Raw genomic sequence first — 12,765 nt, 5'->3', positions numbered from 1 at the left:
CGGGTCTCTGGCGCTGTGAGGCAGCAGTGCTAACCACTGTGCCACCGTGCCGCCCACTAATTATTGAGCTGTATTGCATGTTTTGCACTTTTCTATGCACTTTATGCTGCCCTGTGTATGACTGTATTCTCATGTAGTCTGTGTGTTCATATAGCACCTTGGTCCTGGAGGAATGCTGTCTCGTTTCTTTATTGTACAAGCTGTATATGATAGAAAAAACAAATAAAGCTACTCTCTCTCTCTCTCTCTCTATCTCTTTTTCTCTCTGATACTTTTCCAACAATGGATATTAAGCTAATTGGCCTACAGTAACCTGCCTTTTGCCTCTCTCCTATTTTAAATTGGGATGCCATGTTAGCAGTTTTCCAATCCTCTGGTACTTCTCCAGCAGTCAATAATTTTTGGAAAATTACAACAATGCATCCAATATCGCTGTAGCTACCTTTTTTAGGATCCTCAGATGCAAGCCATCATGGCCAGGGGACAATATCTGTCTTTAATCCTATTAGTTTATCTGATACTGTTACTTTAGTGATGATGATAGTACTTAATTCCTCCCCCATATTCTTTAGTATTGACGGGCCATTCAACGTGTCTGCCACCAGAAAGACTGGTGCAAAATATCGGTTTGATTCCTCTGCCATTTCCTTGTTCTCAAAACCATCCTCCCAGATTCATTTTCTAAGGGACCTACATTCACTTTGACCTCTCTCTCTTCCTTTGCATACATTTAAAGAAACTCTTTTTTTTTCGATTATTCGCTAGTTTGCCTTGAGTTTATTTTCTGTCTTTATTATCTTTTTAATCCTCCTTTACTGGATTCTGAAATTATCCCAGACTTTGGGGCTATCACTGACTTTAGCTTCCTTACATTCTGCTTCTTTCAACTTAATACTGTCCATAACATCCCTCTCTTAGAATCTTTCCTCTTTGTTGGGATGTATTTTTGCTGAGAGTCATGAATTAGCTCCTTAAATGACTGCCTCTGTTTGCTTATTGTCTTTCCTGCTAATTTATCTGCCCACTTCACTTTACCTAACTCAATCTTCATTTCATTGTAATTTCCTTTAAATTAAACACATTTGTTTCTGACCTAAGTTTCTCACTTTCAAACTGAATATTAAATTCTGTCACATTATGGTCATTACTTCCTCAGGGATCTTTAAACAGAGGTTATTTATTAAGTGTGCCTCATTACATATGCCCATGGGTTGGCATGGTGGCTCAGTAGTTACCACTGCTGCCTCAGCACCAAGGACCCGGGTTTGACTCCAGCCATGGGCGATTGACCTTTCTCACTGTATCTGTGGGGGTTTTGGCTGAGTGCTCTAGTTTCTTCCCACATTCCATAGGTGTGCAGGTTGGATGGATTGGCCATGATAAATTGCCCAGTAGTATCCAGGGATGTGTAGGCCAGATGGATTAGTTATGTAGGTTTACAAGGATAGCGTAGGGGCCGGGTCTGGGTGGGATGGTCTTCAGAGGGTTGGCATGGACTCAATAGGCCTAATGGCCTCTATCTGCGCTGTAGATATTCTACAATTATCAGATCAAAGATAGCCTGCTGCCTGGTTGGCTCTGTGATACGTTGCTCTAGGAAACTGTCTCTAATGCACTCTATGAATTTGTTGTTGTAGCTATGCTTTCCAATTTTGTTAACCCAATCAACATGAAGATTTAAGTCACCCATAATTATTGCTTTATTCTTTTACATGTAACTATTATTTGTTAATTTATTGTCCAAGCCTGTATTAACACATTTTGCCTTTCCATAGTAAAACTGTCTTCACTTACAGGATCCGAATCCAACTATTCCCTTCCTATTCATGTATTCATCAGGTGCTTCTTGAATGCTACTTTCTTGTCTACTTCCACCTTCCCCTCTGGCATCATGTTACAGGCAATCACCGTCCTTTGTATGAAAAACATACCTCACACATTTTGAAATTTTGCTCACCCCCCCCCTTCCCCCCTACCGCCATGCACCTTGAACCTGTGAGCGAAATTTCAAAATGTGTGAGGTATGTTTTTCGTACAAAGGACGGTGAGTGCCTGTACCACACTGCCAGAGGAGAAGGTGGAAGTAGACAAGATATTAGCATTTAAGAAGCACCTGATGAATACATGAATATGAAGGGAATAGATGGATCCGGATCCGGTAAGTGAAGACAGTTTTACTATGGAAAGGCAAAATGTGTTAATACAGGCTTGGACAATAAATTGAACCTGTGTTCCCTAGTAATTAATCCTCCATCCTGGGGAAAAAGCCTCATACATTCCACTCTATCCATGCATTCATGATCTCTTAAACGTCTGTCAGGTCGCCCCTTAATCTCCTGCATTCCAGTGAAAACAAACCCAGTCTAGCCAACCTCTCTTCACAGCTAACATGCCCCATTCCAGGCAATATCCTGGTAAACCTTTTCTGTACCCTCTCCAAATCATCTACATCCTTCTGATAGTGTGGTGGACAGAACTATACACATTCTCTTGGAGCCACTGTGTTTGTGTGGTGAGTCCAGTTGAGTTTCTAGTCAATGGTGATTCCCAAGGATGTTGGTAGTGGAGGATTCAGTGATGATAAGGGGTGCTCGTTAGATTGAGAGTTATTGGTCATTGCCTGTCATTTGTGTGGCGTGAATGTTACTTGTCACTTGTCAGCCCAAGCCTGGATATTATTAAGATTTTGTTGCATTTGTACATTGATTCCTTTGATATCTGCAGAGTCATGAATGGTACTGAACATTGTGTAACCATCGATGAACATCCCCACTTCAGATTTTCTGAAGGAGAGAAGATAGTTGATAAGCAGCTAAAGATGGTTGGGCATAGCACACTACCCTGAGGAACTCCTACAGAGATGTCCTAGACTGACCTTGAACAACCACAAACATCTTTCTATGTGCCAGACATGACTCCAACCTATAGAGAGTTCGCTCCTTGATGCCATTTCGTTCCAGTTTTGCTAGGGCTCCTTGATGGCAAAATCAGTCAAACATAGTCCTGATGTCAACACCTTTACCAACTAGACCATAGGGAGAATTCTGAACTGGAATAATTTAAAATTTTCATGAAGATACTGATCCATTCTTGAGCAGAAGCCTTCAGTACAGTTGATGGAATGTTGTCAGTGATCATCACCTTTACACTATGCAATGCCTTCAACTGTTTCTTGATATCATGTGGAGTGAATTGAATTTCCTGAATACTGGTATTTGTGATGCTGGGGACCACTGAAGGACGATAGATCTTTCACTTGGCACTTTTGGCTGAAGATTGCTGCGAATGCTTCAGCCTTATCTCTGCACTGATGAGTTGGACTCTTTGATCACGGAGGATGGGGATAATTTTGGAACCTCCTCCTTCAGTGAATTGCTCAATTGTCCACCATGGCTGGATGTGGCAGGATAGCAGAGCTTAGATCTAAACTGTTGGTTGTGGGATAATTTAGCTGTTTATGCAGTTTGGCCCCAAAATAATCCTATTTGGTGGCTTCACCAGGCTGACACCTTATTTTTAGGTATCTCTGGTATTGCACCTGACATGCTCTCCTGTATTCTCTCCACTGAACCAGTAATGTTTGAGTGGGGGAGTTTGCCAGGCTGTAAAGTTGCCAATTGTGCTAGAGTACAATTCTGCTGCTGTTGATGGCCCACAATGACTCATGGATGCCTCGTTCTTGAATTGTTGGGACAGTTTTCTGTCCCATTTACCACAGTGGTTATGCCACACAACATGATCGAAGTGTCAAGTTGGGACTTCATCTCCACAAGCACTGTACGGTGGTCACTCTAACCAATACTGTCATGGAGAGATGCATCTGCAGCTAGCAGATTGATAAGGATGAGGTCAAGTACATATTTCCATCTTGCTCGTTCTCTCACTTGCTGCAGACCCAGTCTAACAGTTATGTCTTGTAGGACCTGACCAGCTCAATCAGTAGTACTGCTGTCGAGCCACTCTTGATGGTGGACATTGAAGTCCCCCACCCAGGGTACATTTTTGTGTCCTTGTTGCCCTCTGTTTCCTCGAAGTGTTGTTCAATATGAAGGATTACTGACTCATCAGCTGAGGAATGGTAATCAGCAGGAGGTTTCGCTGCCTATGTTTGACCTGATGCTTTGACATTTCATGGGGTCTGGAGTCAATGTTGAGGATTTTCAGGGCAACTCCTTCCCTGTATATGAATGTGCTGCTACCTCTGCTTGGTCTGTCCTATAGGTGGGACTGCATATATCACTGATTTCTGTTTAATGTCATTCCCAACATCATCACTAGAGTTTGGTGGTCTATATACCACCCTCACTATTATTTTTTGCACCTTGACATCCTTCAATTCTACCCACACATTGTCTGGGTAGAATATCTTTCCTCAATATTGTGTTTATATCGTCTTCGACTAGTAATGCAACTCCATCACCTTTTTCTTTTTGTCTGTCCTTCCTAAGTACTGAATGTTCAGTTCTCATCCCTGGTTACCCTGCGGCCATTTCTCCATAACCCCAGCTATATCATACCCACTTACATTTATTTGTGGGATTAATTCATCCACTTTACTTAGAATGATCCGTGCTTTCAGGCACAAAGCCTGTCTTTTTTAGCATTTCTTGTCACATTCCCAATATTTTTTACTGTTGCCTTGTTTGATTCTGTTCTTTGATTCCTTTGCCTATCACTTTTCTTCCCCTTTCTGTCTTTGGTTATTGTCCTTGATTCCTCTTCCTGTGACTGGTTGCATAGGTTCCCATCCCCCTCCAACTCCATTGCTCTGATGATGCCATTTTCCACTTCCAATCTGTGGTCCCATATCCCTAAATGGAAGATTTCCTCCACAGTAGATTATAGCAATCTTGAACATCTCATTACCCGTACATCTTTTCTCAACTTTACTCCTCTTGTAGAACCATGGTTGGGCTTCCTATTTATCCTGTAATAATCTGTAAACAGCATAATCTCAATCCTTTTTTTTATTATTCAATCAACCACCCTCATTGCAACACACTCTCTACTCTGATCTCTAGCATCTGTAGTCCTCACTTTCTCCTTACCCTCATTTTTTATTCAGTTACAGATTAGAGAATGTAAACAAGAAGTTTCTTTAATTTAAACTGGCCCACAATATCAGACAGAGACACTTGGAGAATTTACTGGAGTTTATACATGTATATGCAAAGGACAATCACACTTCCAATCTAAAAAATGGATCTACTAGAGGCATTACAAAGCATTGGTTATTATACTACCTTTAACATAGGCGTTATATGATTTGATGCTCCTATCATCTATAATACATGTGATTCCATTCATCTAATCATGGTCAAATCCCTTCTATGACGTTTGAATAGTAAATTAATGCCAGGACACATGCACAGAAAGGAGGGGAGATAAACAGATGGCCACTTACTAAGTCTCTAATCTTGTTTTAATGGCACACCTAATCTTTATGGACTGGAACATCTGATCTATTTTTTGCCACAGTACAATGGCTTCATGTGGCACATCTGCCTTTCTCTCACAGGGATGGAGCCATACATTCTAGACATAGCATTGTTCACCAGGAATCTTACCATTTCACTGTCCCATGTAATTCTTTGTAACTTTCAAAAATAACAATTTAATTTAACCCTTTTTTCTCTATTTGTTCCTTGTCTGTTCTGCTAACATTTCTGAGTGCATGCAGCCATAATATATTGGATTCTTACCTTGTTCTCATAAGTTACATTGCTCCAAATACTATCCCACTGATGATTATTTCAAACTTTCTTTTAACTGACTTTTTTTCCCCTTTCAGTTTGTCAGTGGGTGGAACAGTATTTATTGCCCATCACTAATTGCCCTTGATAAGGTGGTGGTGAGCTGCCTTCTCGTAGTCTATGTGCTGTAGTTAGACCCATAATGCTGTTGGGGAGGGAGTTTCAGGATTTTGACCCAGTGACTCTGAAGGAACGGTGATACATTCCCAAGGCAGGATGGTGAGTGGCTTGGAGAGGAACTTGCAGATGGTTCCCATGCAATTGCAGAACTTGTGCTTCTGGATAGTAAGGGCTGTGTCTGCTTTTCAATGAACCTTGGTGAATTGTTGCAGTGCGATATATAGCACTTACTGCTGCTAGTATGTGTTAATATTTGAGTGAGTGATTTTTATGTTACAGATGGGATACCAATCCTTGGGCTGCTTTGTCCTGGATGGTGTCAGCTTCTTGAATGTTACTGGAGCTGCAGCCATCAGGCAAGAGGGGAGTATACTAGCACATTCCTGAATTATGCCTTGTAGCTGGTGAATGGCTTTGGGGAGTCAGGAGGTGTGTTACTCACCTCAAATTTCCTTACCTGTTCTTGTAACCACTGTATTAGTATGCCTAGTCTGTTAATTTTCTGGACAATGGACCACCAGGATGTTGATAATGGAGGATTCAGAGATGGATATGTCATCGAATGTCAAGGAATTGTAGCTAGATTGTTAATTATTGAAGGTGGCTATTGCTTAGCACTTGTGTGGCGTGAATGTTACCTGCCACTCTTCATGCCAAGCCAGAATATTATGTTTGTGTCAGACTTGTGAGGAACTCTGAAAGGTGTTGGACATTGTGCAATTGTCAGCAAACATCCCTACTTTTGACCTTATGATGGAGGCCTAGGACACTATCCTGAGGAACTCTCTTAGAGATGTCCTGGATTGAGGGTAGATTGATGGGACAGTGATTGGCCAGGTTGAATTTGTCTCGCTTTTTGTGTACAGGATACACCTGGCTAATTTTCAACATTGTTGGCTAGATGCCAGTGTTGAAAATGTTGGAAGACCTTCGTTAGGGTGCGGTAAGTCCTAGAGCACAGGTCTTCAGTTCTATTGCCAGAATGTTATCAGGGCCCATAGCCTCTGCAGTATTCAGTATCAGCTATTTCTTGATGTCACATAGAACTGAGTTGGCTGAAGACCAGCATCTATGATGCTGGGGACCACTGGAGAAGACCTCATTGGATCATCCACTCAGGATTTCTGGTGGAAGATGCTGGGAAACCAAAGCAAGTAGGCTTTTGGAAATGTGTTAATGCATGTTGAACCACTTCTCATTTCTGCTAGTCTGAGAAACTTCGATATCTCTCATATTCCCTATTTGTAGCCTTTTTCAAAATCTGTATTGCTACCTGACTCCCTGACCCTACATTCCTTGTGATCTTTAGTAGCTCTGCACTACACTGGCTAATGTCTTTACCAACTAGACCACAAGGAGAGCTTTGAACTGGTATAAATTAAATTAAATAAATTTCACCAAGGCACTAATCCATTCTGATGTTTGTCCTTTCCTCAGCTGCTCGGGGAAATGTCCCAGTAGTGAGAGGGACAGAGGGAGATTTGGTTACTTTACCCTGTATTTTCATGGCCAGAGACTCCCACACCCTGACCACTGTTACCTGGATGAGGAAGGAGCCCTACCAACACATCGTTACATTTACAGCCCAATCACAGGGAACTTGGACAACTGTACACGGTGGAAATCGGTACGACCTCATCGGGAACCCATGGGAGGGAAACGCCTCGATCAGGATAAACCAGCTGAATGTGAGGGACAATCACACTTATCTGTGTCAGGTGGAATACCTGTCAAAACTCAATTTTCAGTTTTATCAGTACCTGATCCAGAAAGAGGTACAGCTGCAGGTCATACCTGGTAAGAACCCATTCTCACATTCTTTATTCTACAGAAAGTGACAGTGATGATGAGGTATCATGCAAAGAATTTATCAGCCATTGGTACTATTGATATGAGTCCAACTTCTAAGTTATAAGGACATGGTTCAATTTCCACTCTAGATATCGTGTGACACTGCAGTGCAGCACTGAGGGAATACTGCACGGTTGAAGTCACCATCTTTCTGTAAAGTTATTAAACTGAGGTTTTGCCTCTCCCCTCAGATTTGTATAGAGCATATTTAAGACAGTTTCCTCAGACAACTGTTATGGACAGGCCAGACCCCTTCAAAATATTTTAAGTTAGCCTAGATCCTAACTTTTTCTTAATTTTAAGACATTTGTGAAACGGATGTCCTAAATGCGATGCAATGGTCCAGGCCAGTCCAGGCCAGTAAAAATGTTTGATATTTTGGCTTGAGTTTTTCTTATCCCCAAAAGACCCTTTACTGGTAATTCATGTGCTACCTGCAATATCTCCTTTCTATAACCCACTGGTAATACAATTTGATGAACGTCTGCTCATTTCTCACCTGAACATGTGATGTTCGCCATTTCCTCATCAAGACATCATTTTCAACATGGTAACATTTGGGAATACCCTCAGATTCTTCTGTGTATCCTTCTTGATAAAAAAACTCAGTTTATTTCTCTGAACTAAAAATATCCACTTGGTCCTCCACCTGTTCTTGTTTTGTCTCAACCATTTGATCAAACATGGTCTCTGACATGACTTGGAGGTGCCAGTGTTGGACTGGGGTGGACATAGGAGAAAGTGAGGTCTGCAGATGCTGCAGATCAGAGTCGAGAATGTGCTGCTGGAAAAGCACAGCAGGTCAGGCAGCATCCGAGGATCAGGAGAATCGATGTTTTGGGCCAGAGGCCTTCATCAGGAATGAGGCTGGGAGCCTTGGGGGTGGAGAGATAAATGGGAGGGGGTGGGGCTGGGGAGAAGGTAGCCAAGAGTGCAATACGTGGATGGAGGTGGGGGTAAAGGTGATAGGTCGGAGAGGAGAGTAGAGTGGATAAGTGGGAAGGAAGATTGACAGGTGGGACAGGTCATGAGGACAGTGCTGAGCTGGAAGGTTGGAACTGGGGTAAGGTGGGGGGAGAGGAAATGAGGAAACTAGTGAAGTCCACATTGATGTCCTGGGGTTGAAGGGTCCTGAGGTGGAAGATGAAGCGTTCTTCCTCTAGGTGTCAGGTGCTGAGGGAGTGGCGATGGAGGAGGCCCAGGACTTACATGTCCTTGGCAGAGTGGGAGGGGAGTTGAAATATTTGGCCACGGAGTGGTGGGGTTGATTGGTGCGGGTGTCCCGGAGATGTTCCCTAAAGCACTCTGCGAGAAGGCATCCAGTTTCCCCAATGTAGAGGAGACCGCATCGGGAGCAACGGATACAATAAACATGTGTTGAAGTGCAGGTGAAGCTTTGATGGATGTAGAAGGCTCCTTTGGGACCTTGGATGGAGGAGAGATGTAGAAGGCTCCTTTGGGACCTTGGATGGAGGAGAGAGAGGTGGTGTGGGTGTAGGTTTTGCAATTCCTGCGGTGATGGGAAGGTGCCAGGAGGGGAGAGTGGATTGTTGGGGGGCGTGAACCTGACCAGGTAGTCACAGAGGGAATGGTCTTTGCGGAAGGCGGAAAGGGGTGGGGAGGGAAATAAATCCCTGGTGGTGGGGTCCGTTTGGAGGTGGCGGAAATGTCGGTGGATGATACGATTTATTTGGTGGACAAAGTTAAAAATCACACAACACTAGGTTCTAGTCCAACAGGTTCATTTGGAAGCACTCGCGTTCGGAGCACTGCTCCTTCATCAGGTAGTTGATGATGAACTTGGTGTCTGACAGTTCTCCTTCTGCTTCCTTGTGTATTCTTTGATTTCACCTCCTGTTTCAACCAGTGGCTTTGTGACCTTGTTACCAAACAGTCAGGAAAAAGTCTCAGGATATGCTTCGTGTAATATCTCAGTTGCTTGATTTTCCACTGCTTTTTCAACCACAGTAGGCAGCCTTCCTATCTGTGGTCCAACTATGTTGTTACCAAAGACAAATGATATTACTGGAACCAAGAGTTCCTTCAGTGCTCTACCACCATTTTGCCATTTTGCACTGGACAATCCAACCTCTCTCTACATAATGGGGCACTTCTCATCTCACCATGACTTCCACGTACTAGCAATAGTCTGGCAATAGTCCTTCTGAATTACATATCTCCTCATCTCTCAACATCAAAGTTTGACATGATCCCATATCTGTTAAGACGGTAACTCATTTACTGCTACTTCTGGAATATGTGAGTAAACCTTACCTTCGCAAGTATGTGGTTTAAGAAGATCTGACACTTCCTTCTCAACCAATCGGGACAGGTTGGACTGAAGGGTCTGCTTCCATGCTGTACATCTCTATGACTCTATGTTGTACATTCTGAGACAGCTTTTTCACCTCCACTGTGCTTTCCTTTACCACTTTTACAAAATTAATTGGATTATCCTGTTTTCCAATATCCGTCTTCCCAGTGCTTTTTTAAAATCACCAACACTGTGACTTCATGTGACCTACTTTATTGCAGTGAGAACATCTGAGCTTTTTAACTTCTTCTTTCCCTTCATGGGTTTCCTTTTCACTCTGTGGTAAGCTATCTTTATTATCTTCACTGAGAGCTACGTTTCCCTTACCATCTGAAAATTTTTCTTTACCTCAATTTCTATCTCTCACAAATTGGAATTGATGTCAAAAGCCAAACTTTGATTTATGAACTATCTAATAATCATCAGCCATTTCAGCTGTTAATCTTGCCATTTTAACTCTCTGTTCTTCCACGAGTTCTCACTGCCTCCCAAAGTGAATTTTTGAACTTTTCCAAAAGAATCTTAAAAGCGTCATAAGTTTGATCTATTTTTAATGCCCTTATCTATCTCTCAAAATTACTTTGTTTGATCCTTTCAAACTCAATGATTCCTGATACATTGTCTGTAGGCTTCTAGCACTGGCTCATATACATTTTAGATGGCTTTCTCCATCTTCTCATACTCCTTGGATACCTCCTCTGGTAATGATGCAAACACCTCCGCAGCTCTATCGACCAACTTTGTTTGGATCAACAACTTGTCTGCCAATTCCAACAGCTTTGCTTTGATCACTTTTAGTAAAATCCTGAAAGTCTCTTCTTCCACCCCAAATACTCTTAGTGATTGAAAGAGTAATAACTATACAAAGCACTGTTTAAACCAACCAAATTCAACACCTGAAGCAAAAGACTAACACCTACCACTCCCTACCTTTGAGTCCAACAACTCTAAACCCAAATTGGAATGATAGAATCATCCTGATAAGAGCCCCCAGTCTGTTACTGACCACGTCAGACCCCCTTAAAATATTTTAAGAAAGTAGCCTAGACCCTAATTTTTTTTCTTATTTTAAAGGCAGATGTGAAGTGGGTGTCCCTCCAGGTGTCAAACCACTCAGCTTTAAGCAAAACAAAATTTATTTAAACACAACAGTTGAAACACGAACGATAGAAAAGGGAATTTAGAATAACTTAAACTATTGGAAAACTTAAAACAAACCCATATAGCAACTTAACGAATTAACTGTCCCAATATAGTAACACCCTATAAATACATTCCTTGGCAAAAAGATAAATTCAAACACAGATTCTTACGGGCAGGAAGGAACAATATCCAGAGAGAGATTTCAGAGAAAGTCAGTCAGGAATTGTTTCCTGAAGCTTGCAACTCTTCTAGTACTCGAAGCACCTTGTGACTGCGACAGCTAAAAACAAACTCAAAAGAACCTGAACTGGGAGAGCTGGCCACTCCCTTCCATTGTTAAACTGTTACTCCCTACATTCTTCGGAATCTCTGCTTTTACAACCTACCATCAAAAACATCAAGGACAAAATAACCTTTTTAAAGTGACAGCACCGTCACATAACTCATTTTGAAACCAACCAGTGACCAGTCTATTTTGGACCTGACTCTGAGAGTGAAAATTAGAGTGGCACAGTGGCTCAGTGGTTATCACTGCTGCCTCACAGCGCCAGGGATCTGGGTTTAATTCCAGCCTTGGGCAGCTGTCTGTGTGGAGGTTGCACATTCTCTCCATGTAAGTGTAGATTTCCTTCAGGTGCTCCAAAGATGTGCGGGTAAAGTGAATTGGCCGTATTAAATTGCCAACCATGTTCAGGGATGTGTAGGTTATTTACAGTAATCAGGGGAAATGTAATGTAAAAGGGTAGAGAAATGGGTCTGAGTGGGTTACTCTTTGGTGTCGACCTGTTGGGCCAAATGGCCTGCTTTCACACTGTAGGGATTCTATGACATATAGGACAGCAGTAGAAGCTTTTCTACATATGTAAAAAAGAAATGAAGAGCTAAAGATGAGCATTGATCCATTACAGGATATGGGGAGATTAACAGTAGGAATGGAGACAATGTCAGGTTTAAACAAAGATTTTGTTTTCACAGAAGGAAAACCAAAAAAACCCAAGAATATTAGAAACAAATCACATTCCCAGCTTTATATCATTGCAAATTTAGAAATATTATATTTTGTTCCCATCTCCAAGTTATTGATATGCAGGTAGTTCTTCTATCAGGTCATTCTTCTATAACGCGTGTTTTGTCAGTGAATTGGCTGTATCATGATTGATGAATTGTGGATGTTGGTTGCAAAATATGAACTTTTTGCTGAACATGTGTAGCAGGTTTCCCATAGCGCAAGCTTCTATTGCACAATTGCTACAGCAGTTTCCCATGGCATGTTTTTCTGTAGCGTGATGTTGCCAAGGAACACACCATAGAACATAGAAAAAAATATACAGCGCAGTACAGGCCCTTTGGCCCTCGATGTTGCGCCGATCCAAGCCCACCTAACCTACACTAGTCCACTATCCTCCATATGCCTATCCAATGCCCATTTAAATGCCCATAAAGAGGGAGAGTCCACCACTGCTACTGGCAGGGCATTCAATGAACTCACGACTCGCTGAGTAAAGAACCTACCCCTAACATCTGTCCTATACCTACCACCCCTTAATTTAAAGCTATGCCCCCTCATAATAGCTGACTCCATAC

At 42.1% G+C, this 12,765-nt stretch overlaps 1 protein-coding gene across 5 annotated transcripts in view; it reads left to right on the top strand.

Annotated features, from left to right (window-relative positions):
- The window catches only part of LOC122557009, a 29,405-nt gene that overhangs the window by 5,384 nt on the left and 11,256 nt on the right, over positions 1-12,765 (top strand). For 4 of the 5 annotated variants that reach the window (XM_043704232.1, XM_043704230.1, XM_043704239.1 and 1 more), the window contains exon 3: positions 7,311-7,670. The exons of the other annotated variant lie outside the window; for it this stretch is intronic. In XM_043704232.1, the coding sequence (XP_043560167.1) occupies positions 7,311-7,670 (360 nt within the window). The remainder of the gene's footprint in view (positions 1-7,310; positions 7,671-12,765) is intronic. 5 annotated transcript variants of the gene reach the window in all.

Source organism: Chiloscyllium plagiosum, chromosome 2, assembly GCF_004010195.1.
Source record: "Chiloscyllium plagiosum isolate BGI_BamShark_2017 chromosome 2, ASM401019v2, whole genome shotgun sequence".
NCBI classification, from domain to species: Eukaryota; Metazoa; Chordata; class Chondrichthyes; order Orectolobiformes; family Hemiscylliidae; genus Chiloscyllium; species Chiloscyllium plagiosum.
Note: the sequence above shows the minus strand (reverse complement) of the source record. Positions and strands in the feature narration are given on the sequence as shown.